Source organism: Mytilinidion resinicola, assembly GCF_010093595.1.
Source record: "Mytilinidion resinicola strain CBS 304.34 unplaced genomic scaffold BDZ99scaffold_2, whole genome shotgun sequence".
NCBI lineage: Eukaryota > Fungi > Ascomycota > Dothideomycetes > Mytilinidiales > Mytilinidiaceae > Mytilinidion > Mytilinidion resinicola.
Window position 1 is genome coordinate 2,840,683 of NW_022985438.1, and position 10,685 is coordinate 2,851,367.

At 52.3% G+C, this 10,685-nt stretch overlaps 6 protein-coding genes across 6 annotated transcripts; 1 reads left to right on the plus strand and 5 right to left on the minus strand.

The window, feature by feature from the left end:
• Positions 1–96: 96 nt before the first annotated feature.
• Positions 97–1,719, plus strand: BDZ99DRAFT_434043 (FAD/NAD(P)-binding domain-containing protein; the record flags this gene model as incomplete). The annotated part of the gene is made up of 2 exons (XM_033717421.1): positions 97–746; positions 903–1,719. 2 exons carry the CDS (start codon positions 97–99, stop codon positions 1,717–1,719), a joined length of 1,467 nt encoding a protein of 488 aa, XP_033583587.1.
• A 360-nt stretch (positions 1,720–2,079) lies between these two features.
• On the minus strand, positions 2,080–3,646 carry BDZ99DRAFT_505979 (inosine monophosphate dehydrogenase). Its single transcript, XM_033724141.1, has 4 exons — positions 3,433–3,646; positions 3,288–3,370; positions 2,504–3,232; positions 2,080–2,427 (listed from the first exon to the last, which is right to left on the minus strand). The coding sequence occupies exons 1-4, from the start codon at positions 3,473–3,475 to the stop codon at positions 2,284–2,286; spliced, it is 999 nt and encodes a 332-aa protein (XP_033583588.1). The 5' UTR covers positions 3,476–3,646; the 3' UTR covers positions 2,080–2,283.
• Positions 3,647–4,584: 938 nt separating this feature from the next.
• Positions 4,585–5,525, minus strand: BDZ99DRAFT_140399 (uncharacterized protein). The gene is made up of 2 exons (XM_033712683.1): positions 5,228–5,525; positions 4,585–5,161 (listed from the first exon to the last, which is right to left on the minus strand). Exon 2 carries the CDS (start codon positions 5,158–5,160, stop codon positions 4,651–4,653), a length of 510 nt encoding a protein of 169 aa, XP_033583589.1. The 5' UTR covers position 5,161; positions 5,228–5,525; the 3' UTR covers positions 4,585–4,650.
• Positions 5,526–5,824: 299 nt separating this feature from the next.
• BDZ99DRAFT_515206 (uncharacterized protein) lies at positions 5,825–7,375 on the minus strand (the record flags this gene model as incomplete). The annotated part of the gene is made up of 1 exon (XM_033724949.1): positions 5,825–7,375. The coding sequence occupies one exon, from the start codon at positions 7,373–7,375 to the stop codon at positions 5,825–5,827; it is 1,551 nt and encodes a 516-aa protein (XP_033583590.1).
• A 253-nt stretch (positions 7,376–7,628) lies between these two features.
• BDZ99DRAFT_458472 (tRNA-guanine transglycosylase) lies at positions 7,629–9,411 on the minus strand. Its single transcript, XM_033718921.1, has 3 exons — positions 9,098–9,411; positions 8,017–9,046; positions 7,629–7,963 (listed from the first exon to the last, which is right to left on the minus strand). Exons 1-3 carry the CDS (start codon positions 9,324–9,326, stop codon positions 7,792–7,794), a joined length of 1,431 nt encoding a protein of 476 aa, XP_033583591.1. The 5' UTR covers positions 9,327–9,411; the 3' UTR covers positions 7,629–7,791.
• Positions 9,412–9,615: 204 nt separating this feature from the next.
• On the minus strand, positions 9,616–10,638 carry BDZ99DRAFT_407612 (Metallo-dependent phosphatase). Its single transcript, XM_033716485.1, has one exon. The coding sequence runs from the start codon at positions 10,618–10,620 to the stop codon at positions 9,658–9,660; it is 963 nt and encodes a 320-aa protein (XP_033583592.1). The 5' UTR covers positions 10,621–10,638; the 3' UTR covers positions 9,616–9,657.
• Positions 10,639–10,685: the final 47 nt, after the last annotated feature.

Below are 10,685 nucleotides of genomic sequence, written 5' to 3' on the forward strand. Positions count from 1 at the left end.
AGTCATTGTCAATAATTCTACCCCACCAGTCTCGCATCGTGTCTCTTGCAACGTCCTATTCTCCTTCGTGATCCCACGAGACCCTGTCATAGCACCATGACTCGAGAGCCGCTGAACGTTGTGATTCTAGGTGGATCTTTCGCCGGTATCTCTGTTGCCCATCAATTTCTCGACAATATTATCTCATCATTAAGCACCTTCGAAGAGGCGCCAACATATCGAGTCGTCCTTGTCAGTCCATCCACACATCTGTACTGGAACATCTGCGCACCACGCGCGATTGTCTCTGATGAGCTCATACCGGTAGAGTCTGCCTTCGTGGAAATTGAGCCGGGGTTCAGCCGTTACTCCTTCAATGTTTTCACATTCATGCAAGGGTTGGCAACAAGGGTTGACACGAGCGCGCACACAGTCACCGTTGAGCTTGCATCCAATGACAACAACAAAGCCTCGAAACGCTCCTCTGCGCTCTCGGGAGCTACTGACCGTACCGACTCCACCACAAGATCTCGATCTGCCCTCCCGACCTCCCCGACTACTCCCACCGACTATCGACCCACTGGAGCATCTAGAACTAGCATTATACAGACGATTCCGTACCACGCTCTTATCCTCGCCACTGGGACTTCCGCAAACTCACCCCTTTATTCTCTCCATGGCTCCCACGAAAACACAATCGCGGAGATCCGCCAATTCCATGCGCAAGTTCAAAATGCCCAAAGCATTTTGATAGTAGGAGGTGGACCGTCCGGAGTAGAAACCGCCGGACAGCTTGCTAGCTTTTATAACTGGCATCCACGCTGGCCCTCGCAGCCCATGAAAAGACACAAGACCCCGCCTATAGCGGAGCCCAAACCCCGCAAGAACCGTCTCAATACCCTCAAATCCCTCTCCTGCTTCAGCCCCACCATCAAAGAACTACCTCCTCGCCCAGCCTCTTCCACCACCGCCACCACCCCCTCCATCCAAATCACTCCTCCCACCACCTCCCCGCACCCCCGGCAGCGACGAACCGCTAAAACCATAACCCTCCTCTCCGGCTCCACCCGGCTCCTGCCCAAACTGCCCGAGCCCGTCGGTGCGCACGCCTCCAAGCTCCTCGCCCGCCTCGGCGTGCACGTCGTCCACTCGATCCGCCAAGTCGCCGCCACGCACAACGCTGACGGCTCCGCCAACTGCATCCTCAACAACGACATGACCATCACGGCCGACCTGGTCATCGAAGCCACGGGCGTCACGCCCAACACATCCTACCTGCCCGCCAGCATGCTCGACGACGCCGGCTACGTGATCACGGACCCGGAGGACCTGCGCGTATACGGGCCCGACATCGGCGCGCGCGTCTACGCCGTGGGCGACTGCGCGAGCTACTCCAAGAACTACGTGCTCGACGTGTACGAGGCGGTCCCCGTGCTGGCGAAGAACCTGCAGAACGACCTGCTGGCGCACGAGTACCGGCTCGAGGCGCAGCTGAGCCGGGCGGAGCCGGCGGCCGTGGTGAGGCGCGTGGAGCGGTTGCGGGATGCGCGGTTTGTGCAGAACCCGACGGATAGCCAGCTCATGCCGATTAGCAGGTATGGGGGCGTGGGCGTGATTTTTGATGTCAGGGTGCCGAGTTTTATGGTGCATTTGCTGAAGGGGCGGGATTACAAGTTGGGGAAGGCGGGGGCGGCGGTGGGGAGGGGGCGGAATCCGTATGAGACGCCGGGGAAGAGGTAGTGGGGTAGGGGAGGGGGGTTTCTTGGGGGGCGTTTTCGTTTATTGAGTGCGTCGTGGATTTGGTGGTTGGGTTGAAAGGGTAGAGGCGTGATTTGGCGCTCATATGTCTCGTTGTGATCCAGGACTCGCATCTGGAGTTTAATGAACGAGGCTTTTTTCGGGGGTATGCATTGATAGTCTGAATTTGATTTGCCATAATATTCGAGAACCGATGAGAATTAACGATTTTTGATCTATAAGTTATGTTATCTTGAGGTTGAAATACGGACCGGAGGTGCCTAGATTGGGCAAATAGAGAAGTCTTTACCCATTTCCCACATATTCAAGGAGGTACGAACTGAGCATGAACTTCACGTTTTTGGTCTGAAACTCGATTTCAATTCCGTTCGAAGAGACACGACTAGAGATGGCCGGAAGATTAAACAATTGTAGTAAGAAGTAGTCTACGCGGCTACTTTAGCTTCACGTGATCTATCAGAACGCTAATCCAGCTATAGCAAGCAAGGCGTGAAGATCAAAGTTCAGAAATTATACACCCAGATTGAATGGAAATTGTACATGGTTCTATAGCTTGCTCTTCACCTCGTCAACAATAAGAGATTGGGCTTTCGCAAGGGTGTCAATCGCTTCACGCTCGATGCGCGAGATGAGGACTTGACATGTTGGGATATCGTGGATAAGGCCGATGACTTGACCGGCAGTCCAGACCTGTATTGCAAAGAGGTCAATTTCGGTTCGTGTTGCGGTTGACAGGGCCGTGAGAGGTTTGAAGAGAGAAACTTACACCAAAGTCCTTGTCGCCATTTATAAACACCTGCCTACCCCGCTGTCCACTAACATAAGGAGCCACCTCCTTAAACTCACCCGTCGTGCTCTCCTTCTCGATCTTCACCGCCTCAGACGCGACCTTGTTCTTGAACAAGCGCGAGGTATTCCGCCACCTCCGCAGCACCAACTCGGTGTCAGTCTCCTGCGCCTCGACAATCGCCTCCTTGATCTTCATGTGAATAGGCGCTTCAATCGTGCACATAAAGCGCGTGCCCATGTTGATACCCTCCGCGCCCAAGCTAATAGCAGCCGCGAGGCCCTGGCCGTCCGCAAACCCACCCGACGCAATGAACGGCACGCCCAGCGACTGGCGCGCGCGGCTCAGCAGGATGAAGTTTGTGATGTCGCTCTCGCCGACGTGGCCGGCGCACTCGAAGCCGTCGATGGACAGAAAGTCCACGCCGAGCTTGACGGCCGAAGCGGCGTGCCGGATGGAGGTGCACTTGTGGAGGATGATGGTGTTGGCGGCTTTCAGCTGCCTGATGACCGGGCCGGGGCTGTTGCCGGCCGTCTCGACGATGTTGATGCCCTCCTCGATTATCACGCGGGCGTAGGCGGCGTAGTCCGGGGGCACGAGGGCCGGGAGGAGGGTGAGGTTGACGCCGAAGGGGTTCTTGGTCATGGCCCGGCAGCGGCGGATCTCTTTGCGGAGGTCTTCGGGAGTGGGTTGGGTGAGGGCGGTCAACTGTAAGGTTGTAAATAGAGCTCTTCGTCGTGTGTATGTGGGTAGTGAGGTGTACTATTCCTAGTCCTCCTGCATTGCTCACGGCGCTGGCGAGTTCGGCGTAGCCAACCCATTGCATGCCACCCTGGACGATGGGGACTGTATAGATAGTTAGATTCTTTCTTCCACGTATACTGTATTACGCTGCTTCAAACGCGTACCTCTGATCCCCAGCTTCCGCGTAAGCTCGGTGTTGAAAGGCATCTTAACGACTGTCTACGGCGTCTTCGGAGAGGTATAGGAAGCCAAACAAAGAAATGAATGGACGGGGCCTGGAGGGAGTGAAGTACAGAAGCTACCGGGCTAGCTTAGAGTGAATGATGGAGGGTTTATCAAGGGTGTTGCATGGTACGAAGTTTGGTGTGGGGGAAAGGTCTACCGACCAGATGCCGAGGCCCAACTTGCGCCTCGCTACTAAGTGCTCCTCTCTTGAAGGATGAGACCATCTCAGAAAACATAGTTCGGCTGGTATGAGTAATCACTGTGGCATCTACTCAGTTGAACAGAGTCGTCACATGGACTACATCTCACAGCCGAGCTTATTATTGAAGCTGCGTTCATGTAGACAGCCATTTGCCTGCCAGTTCGGCGTCTCATGTGATAAAGCACGGGCGTTATCCGAGGGAAATGCCAAGAATCCGGGGTAAGGACTCCCTAGATGTCACAAAGGTGAAAGCACCAAAACATCACTTCAATGTTTTCAAAGTTTAAGAGCCTCAAGGCCTCCAAAGCCTTCGGTTTTACTATCCCTGACTCTAGAAGCTACGTCTACAAGGTCAGACCGGCAATATTCGGTAATTCTGTCTTGAAAGCGTGTCTGAGACCTCGAGGCCTCGAAAGCTGCTATTCCACTTCAGGAACGATGGAGGAACTTCAGCAGTTACGGACGTACGAACGATCTGGAATACTAATGCCCTCCAAGAGGTGGCATTCCAACTTGGGCATGTCCAAAGCAAGCTATTGAGAGAGAGCCGCGATATTAGGCCAAGTTTGCATCCAATCACTAACGTATATTACCTTTCATACCAGGTATAGTTACATCAACGCATAAGCATGGGATCTGTTTATCATACGCGTCTCTTTCACCACTCGAAGACATACAACTCCCTTCCGTACGAATGCTTCATTCCACCTATCCCACCCATTCCGCCGCTCTCGTTCCCACTCCCACCACTCAGCCTCGAAAAACAACTCCCACCCGTACACACTAGATCAAACCACTTCATAACCGTCGCCTCCCGATTCTGAAAATTATACCCAACGCCCTGCGCACTATACGCCTCAAACACCGTCCCATAGCTCCTCGTCCACCCACTAACCGGCGTCCGCACTCGTCCCACTCAGACTCCCACTAACCCCCAGCACACTCATCAACTGCTTCATCTCCTCCTGCAGATTCTGCGGATACAGCGTCGTGTCCGCAGTCCCATGGAACACCTGCATCTTCGGCCTAGCCCCGAATCGCCCGGGTACGCAGCGGTTACGAATACACGGCTGGCGTCGCCGGCGTAGTTGCTCAGTGTCCACTGGATCATGGAGACGATGCCGTGGGCGTTGTCGCTGCCGTTTCGGGTTAGGGATTGCGTGGAGCTCACGTCCCAGCACTTGTCGGATGTGCTGGGCGAATCGGGATAGATGACGATGTTGCCGTAGGTGTTGGCTGGGGTGGCATACTTGGTGCCTGTGCAGGCATCTTGCGCTTTGCCATGACAGGCGTGTGGGACGAGGAGGATGGGAGGTTTGCTGGCGAGCTTGTCAGGGACGTAGATGTAGAAGCCTACGTTTGTAGGGTTTGTGGCGAATTTGGTGATCTGTTGAAGGGAGGCCGCAGAGACGAGGCCAGGGACGAGAAGGAAACTGGCGAGTGTTCTTAGTGTTAGCGAGGTCATACTGAAAGGTTTTCACTTTAGCACAGTCCAGGTGTGAAGGGTCGTGTAGAATGAGCACGTAGCTTGCCTTTTAGAGACGTCGTACCTATGAAGAGTATTCTTGCAAATGCGTTGAGCTCCGCACTGTAGACTAGTCCTGACACTACAATACACGTCTTAGAGCATAATCGATTTAAAGTGTGGAGATCCAACGATATCGTGCCGAAAGATCTTTAGATAGATGTCTTTGAACATGAGGCGGCCCGATGGATTAGCGGGCCTTAGAAGGTGGGAAAAGGCTCCAATCGGATCCAGGGATAAACAAAGCCCTTGACAATGGTAGATCCTCTGCATGAAGGACTGGTAACATCCAATGGATAATTAAAATACCTTTCCCGGAGGTCAGGTGAAAATTCAGGTAGATAAATAATATGTAGGGCTTGGCATCTGTTGCCAAGTTGCGATATCGATAGCATTGAGATGCTGAGCATACCGGAGCCAAAGAGTGTGACACGTAAATGGATAATTGTTATGATCAACTGAGGAGAGAATACTCGCCATGTTGAGAGGAGATGACTACCTACATTCCGGATCAAGATCGGTGAACGCCTAATCCTCCACCCGCAACCCAACCCGCTAAAATTCAGTAAGAAGCAATTCACGTCCAACAACTCCATTGTAAATTTCAAGACCAGAACCAGCCTCTGGTCTTCTTCTCAGCTGCTTGCTTGGGCGGCGTTTCCTGCTGCTTGACTTTCGGTTGTGCGCCAGACTCTGAGGGCACTTCAAATCCCGCATGGTTATTGTGACCCTGCGTAGTATGAACCGTCTCTGAAGTCTCTTCCCTTCCATCAGCGAATCGTTTCTTGAGCACCATCTTTGTGGTAACAGTCCCGTCAGGTTGTGTCGTGCGTTCCGTTGTTGTCAAAGTGGACAAAACGGAAGGGCGCGAGCTCGCACTATCGTTAGTTTGATGCGAAGGCGTAAACTGTGTTGGGCCCACAATACGCTCGTACGCATCTAGCTCAGTCTCGGGACCATCTTCGTCATCAACCTCTGAAAATCGAGCAAAGGTGGATGGCGATGCATCAGGACGTGGGGTCGGTGGGTCATCGTGTTGGTCTTCATGATCGTGGCCGTACTCGTACGATTCGTGCTCATCGGCATCGCCTTCTTCGACTTCCGATAGCCATCGACTCCGAGGGATGCGACGCTCTAGATCTCGGGAAAAGACAGCTTCGCCAGTCGCTGGCCAAGAGAAGAATTGACGTCTATAGTTCTCCCTCATGTGACAGCTCGATAAGGTTCGAGCGTGTAGCCGGCTAGTCCAGATGCCTCTCGCGGTCTGTTCAGTCTCTCCAAGCTCTTTTTCAGAAAGGAGCGGTTGACCGGTCTCAGCGCGTAAGAGGTCTTCGAAGGCTTCTCGCCATGCGATATCGGAGTCTCTAAGAGAAGACTCCAATTGGAGAGGCGAATAGTCATTTGACATTAGGAACGGCACCATCTTCGCAGTGAATCCAAGCCCGTATCCGAGGTCTGGGAAAGGGGCCGGCGTGCGGGAATTCCTGCGTAATCCATCTTCTATAACCGCCCAAATGTCCTCTCCAAGTGCACCGAGTACAGGGTGTTGCGCAGCACTATTCGATGAAGCTATCGGGGCTTGAGTATCGCTTTGAGTATCTTCAGATGCCCGAGGAGGATAGCTCCAGCTCCAGTGCCATGTGTGTGCTTTTGATGCTTGATTCCCCGCCTCCGTCCTTCGGTTATGATCATTCCACCGTGGCCAGGCCGTGTCTTCATCGTCTTGTAGCCTTTCTTCCTCGCTCCGACAGCTTCCGAACCTTGAACGCCAGTGACCTCGAAGGCCCGAAGACTTTACGGCATCTTGATCATGGCTCTCATCCCGTTCTTCCCCATTCAACCATGCCGTCATCTCCCTATCCAGCTTATCGATCTCTTCCTCTAACGTGTCAGCGGGTGTGCGCCTCTCGCCACCTTTTCCACTATCCACCGTCCAGGTATATCCATTCCTCTGCTCCTTGTCCTTGTTTGCTTGCATACGATCCTCGGTGTCTTCAGTCTTCGTCGTATGCGAGTCCGGCACTCCCATGACTTTCAAAGAAAGATTCAGGAGCCCGGAGACCTGTTCATCCGCGAAGCGGCGGAAGGAGATAAATGGGTTGTCTTCGATGCGTTTGCGGTCAGACTCATCGTCGTTTGGATTCCGGGATCCCATGATGGCTGTTCGATAGTTATGTAAGGTATGGGTGTTGGTAGAGATGCTGGTTGTGTTGTTCGAGAGATGGAAGCTGTGACTTGGGGAGTCTGGTGATGCCATTAATGGAGGGGTCCGACACGTGAAGCGCGCGACACGGGGCGTTTCAGACAGGGGTAGCTAGAGCACTCCACACCATACAGCCATACGATCATCTTCGTGTCTGTATCGTCAAACGCAGCCTAAATCTCGTGGCCTTGAACTATGAATTACATCCTAAATCATATGGCTTATTGGAGCACTTCAGACAGTGCTATCGTTGATGCATTGCTGACCAATGAGGACTATTCAATAGTCATGTGCACGAAGCTTCATATCGAGCTTTGAACTAGTTTAACCTTCTAACATACGAGCCAATCTAGGTAGTATGTACAGATCTACGATTTCGCTGTCTCCGCAAAACCAATCTTCTCAAGATCTCCAGCAACAGCATCAGGGTTCGGTGTTGGGGCCTCTGACGAGCTCTCTTCGGGGGCATTCAGCACCTTGTAAGCAGCAGGATTCTTCTTCGTCTCATTCTGCCCAGACTTGAATTGGTACCCACGAACCCTGTAGCATGTTAGTACCTGGAAGATGATAACTTGGTAAGCGTGGACTCTTACCTAGGGCCCTGACCGGACTTCTCTGGCAATTCAGGCTTATAGAAGGCCTCAAAGGCTACTTTGTCCTCGCCGAATGTGCCCCGTGCTATACTCTCGCGAATGCCCGCAAAGAAAGCGTCCATGATGGCATGGTTGTGGATTTGAATCAAGACCCAACCGAGCATCTCCTTGGCTGAAAGCAGATGCTGGATGTAGGCGCGGTGGTGTTTTGTGCAGGCATAGCAGCTGCAATTGTCCGAAAGAGGGGTGACTGAGAGGGCGTGCTCAGACTGCCACATATCGACTCCTAAGGTGTACTTCTTGCCAGCGTCCTCTCCGCCAGACACCTCTGACCTTGAGGGAGGAAACGCGAAGTCAAGAGAGATGCCGGCGTCTGTAGCTTCGGTGATGAACGGGATAGTAAAGATATCCATGCCTAGCGATATCTGGTAGAGCAGTGCTCCCGGACTCGACGGCGGATCAAATGATAAACGTGGGAGATCCTGCACTTGCTCTGGGAGATCGGCAAGGAACTGTGCATGGTAGATAGCGAGGCCAGATATATCATCCAACATATCGTCAATCAGATGGTCTAGGTACCACGTCTGCAGCTCCTTTGCCAAAGGCAGTATAGGCGCGAAGATCTGGTAGGAAGCCTTCGGAGCCTTTGCCGTCTTGTCTAAGCCATTCTTTTGGGACACGAGCTCCTTCGTCCATTCCTCAGTCCTATCACTCATTTTGTCAATCCTTTTGAGACCAGGTTGTGGCTGTCCATATGGTATGTCTGCCAACCCTACGACAATATCTGGTCGGACCTTTCGAGAAGCCGCGGCATAGTCTTCCGCGCTAATCTGCCTGAAGCCTACGGAGGTATATATGCTAAGTGCGCTATTGGTATTTGCGGTCGGGCATGGTATGCAGGGTACGCGGCGCGCGCCTACGACCAGCACAGTGTCTTTGGGAAGAGCGATAAAGTCTCTAAGAGGCGACTCATCTTTAGGAGATTCTAGTTGGTATAATGGAGGTGTTTGGCGAGGCAGCTTCTCTACAACTCGTGTAAGTCAGTTACCATGAGCCAAGAAAGTGATACGCAGGTCCTTACAATCCTCGAGTGCGACATAGACGCCATTGATGCTCGTGTTTTTCTGAAAATTATCTTGTGAAATGTGTGATACTGCACCTCGTGAGGTGTTTCCAAGGTAGTGAGGGGTCTCGAGAGCTTTCCGACCAGGTAGTGTAAGCCTGCCGAGTCGAGGCGCAAGAGTCGTGCTGGTTTTGAGGATGGTGAAGGCGCGCATTTCGGGAGGAAGATCTGAGAGTGTAGTAGACATTGCGAAGACTAAAGCTACCAGTTCATTAGCTCAAACTTAGGTCGTGGAAGAATAATGCTGGCGTAGAAGTGCACTTTGTGGAGAGTTGCAGGGTCCGTGTTCGGGGAAGTGCGGGAGTGTCGTTCGAAACTGTGGATAAAACACCACGCCAAGCATCTCTCCCACATAAAGGTTTAAACTAGCGGTATAAATGGCACCAAATGCTTTGAGTATGTTAAGCGAGTTCAACGTGTTCGTAAATCTTTCACATATTGAGCCTTGATGGAATCAAGGACAATGAATTTATGAAGTGAATTCGTTTGTTTTGAGTTATTCTACTATACACCTGCGACTAGACTAATACAACTTGTATCTCATTCTCAGCGTTACCATACTTATCATACCACATTGCAGCATTGACGAGTATGCTCGCTTGAGAAGCAGAGTTCCAAATGCGATCTGTAACCGCTTTCGTCACACCAAACATCAAGACAACAACGAAGTCTTTCCACGCTCTCCAAGAGAGAATTTCACCAAATCCCGCCATCCGCCTACCACAAGCCCTCTCATACGCAGCCTGATCTCTATCCCAATCCAGAACACTCGTCCCGCGATTCGCATGTACATGGCCGCAAACATGTAGCAGCGGTCTTATCCGCCAAATCGCCTTCAGCAATCCAGCACATCCACTCGCAGACACCGAACCGCTTGAAATGTCCCGGTGATAACGTGGAGGGGTATGCGTAACAAGAATGTCAATGTCCGTTGGAATCTCGGCGGTCCAAGAATCGAGATGCCTTGGATACTGAAACGCAAAGCTGCTTCCACCACAGAGAGGCACCAAAGGCGAGCCGTAGACTTTGAGCTGTCTTCCTTGATCTGGGAAAGCCAGGGTAGTCGAAGTGCATTGCAGATACATGACACCTTGCCAATCGATCTTGCCCTCACGGTCTTCTAGTGCTAGCGTAGGTCTAGATGAGGGATCGAGGAAGGTATCGTGGTTACCTGCTACGACAATCTTGTGCCTGTGGGGAAGCGCTGAAAACCAGATGATTTGGGCTTGCAGTTCTTTCAGAGTGCCCGTGTTCGTGAGATCTCCAGCGTGAATGAGTAGATCGCCTTCTGGGACGTTCGGGGTGCCATTATGGGTATCTGAGACACAGACGACACGTATCGGAGGTTTTAACGGAGTTAGGCGTAGCCGAGTGGACGAAAGCAAGCGGTAGAGGCATTGGGCCGTGTATTTTAGCGGCGACCAGATGAACTGCTGAAAGGTTGTAGGCTTTTGAAGTAGAGAAGACTGTTGGAAAGTCATGACGGAGACTCTACGAAGCTTGAAAGAAGTACAAAAGACGAACCTGAGGGCTTTATGGTAGACTT

What these genes read in the sequence shown, in the direction of transcription:
- BDZ99DRAFT_458472 (XM_033718921.1), bottom strand. Translation starts at nt 9,326, where the DNA reads ATGTCTACTACACTCTCAGATCTTCCTCCCGAAATGCGCGCCTTCACC. An exon ending in CTATGTCGCACTCGAGGATT is followed by an intron (nt 9,047 to 9,097) that starts GTAAGGACCTGC and finishes GACTTACACGAG; the next exon opens with TTGTAGAGAAGCTGCCTCGC. An exon ending in AAGTCCGGTCAGGGCCCTAG is followed by an intron (nt 7,964 to 8,016) that starts GTAAGAGTCCAC and finishes AACATGCTACAG; the next exon opens with GGTTCGTGGGTACCAATTCA.
- BDZ99DRAFT_505979 (XM_033724141.1), bottom strand. Translation starts at nt 3,475, where the DNA reads ATGCCTTTCAACACCGAGCTTACGCGGAAGCTGGGGATCAGAG. An exon ending in GCGGAAGCTGGGGATCAGAG is followed by an intron (nt 3,371 to 3,432) that starts GTACGCGTTTGA and finishes CTATCTATACAG; the next exon opens with TCCCCATCGTCCAGGGTGGC. An exon ending in ATGGCGACAAGGACTTTGGT is followed by an intron (nt 2,428 to 2,503) that starts GTAAGTTTCTCT and finishes TTTGCAATACAG; the next exon opens with GTCTGGACTGCCGGTCAAGT.
- BDZ99DRAFT_407612 (XM_033716485.1), bottom strand. Translation starts at nt 10,620, where the DNA reads ATGACTTTCCAACAGTCTTCTCTACTTCAAAAGCCTACAACCTTTCAG.
- BDZ99DRAFT_140399 (XM_033712683.1), bottom strand. Translation starts at nt 5,160, where the DNA reads ATGACCTCGCTAACACTAAGAACACTCGCCAGTTTCCTTCTCGTCCCT.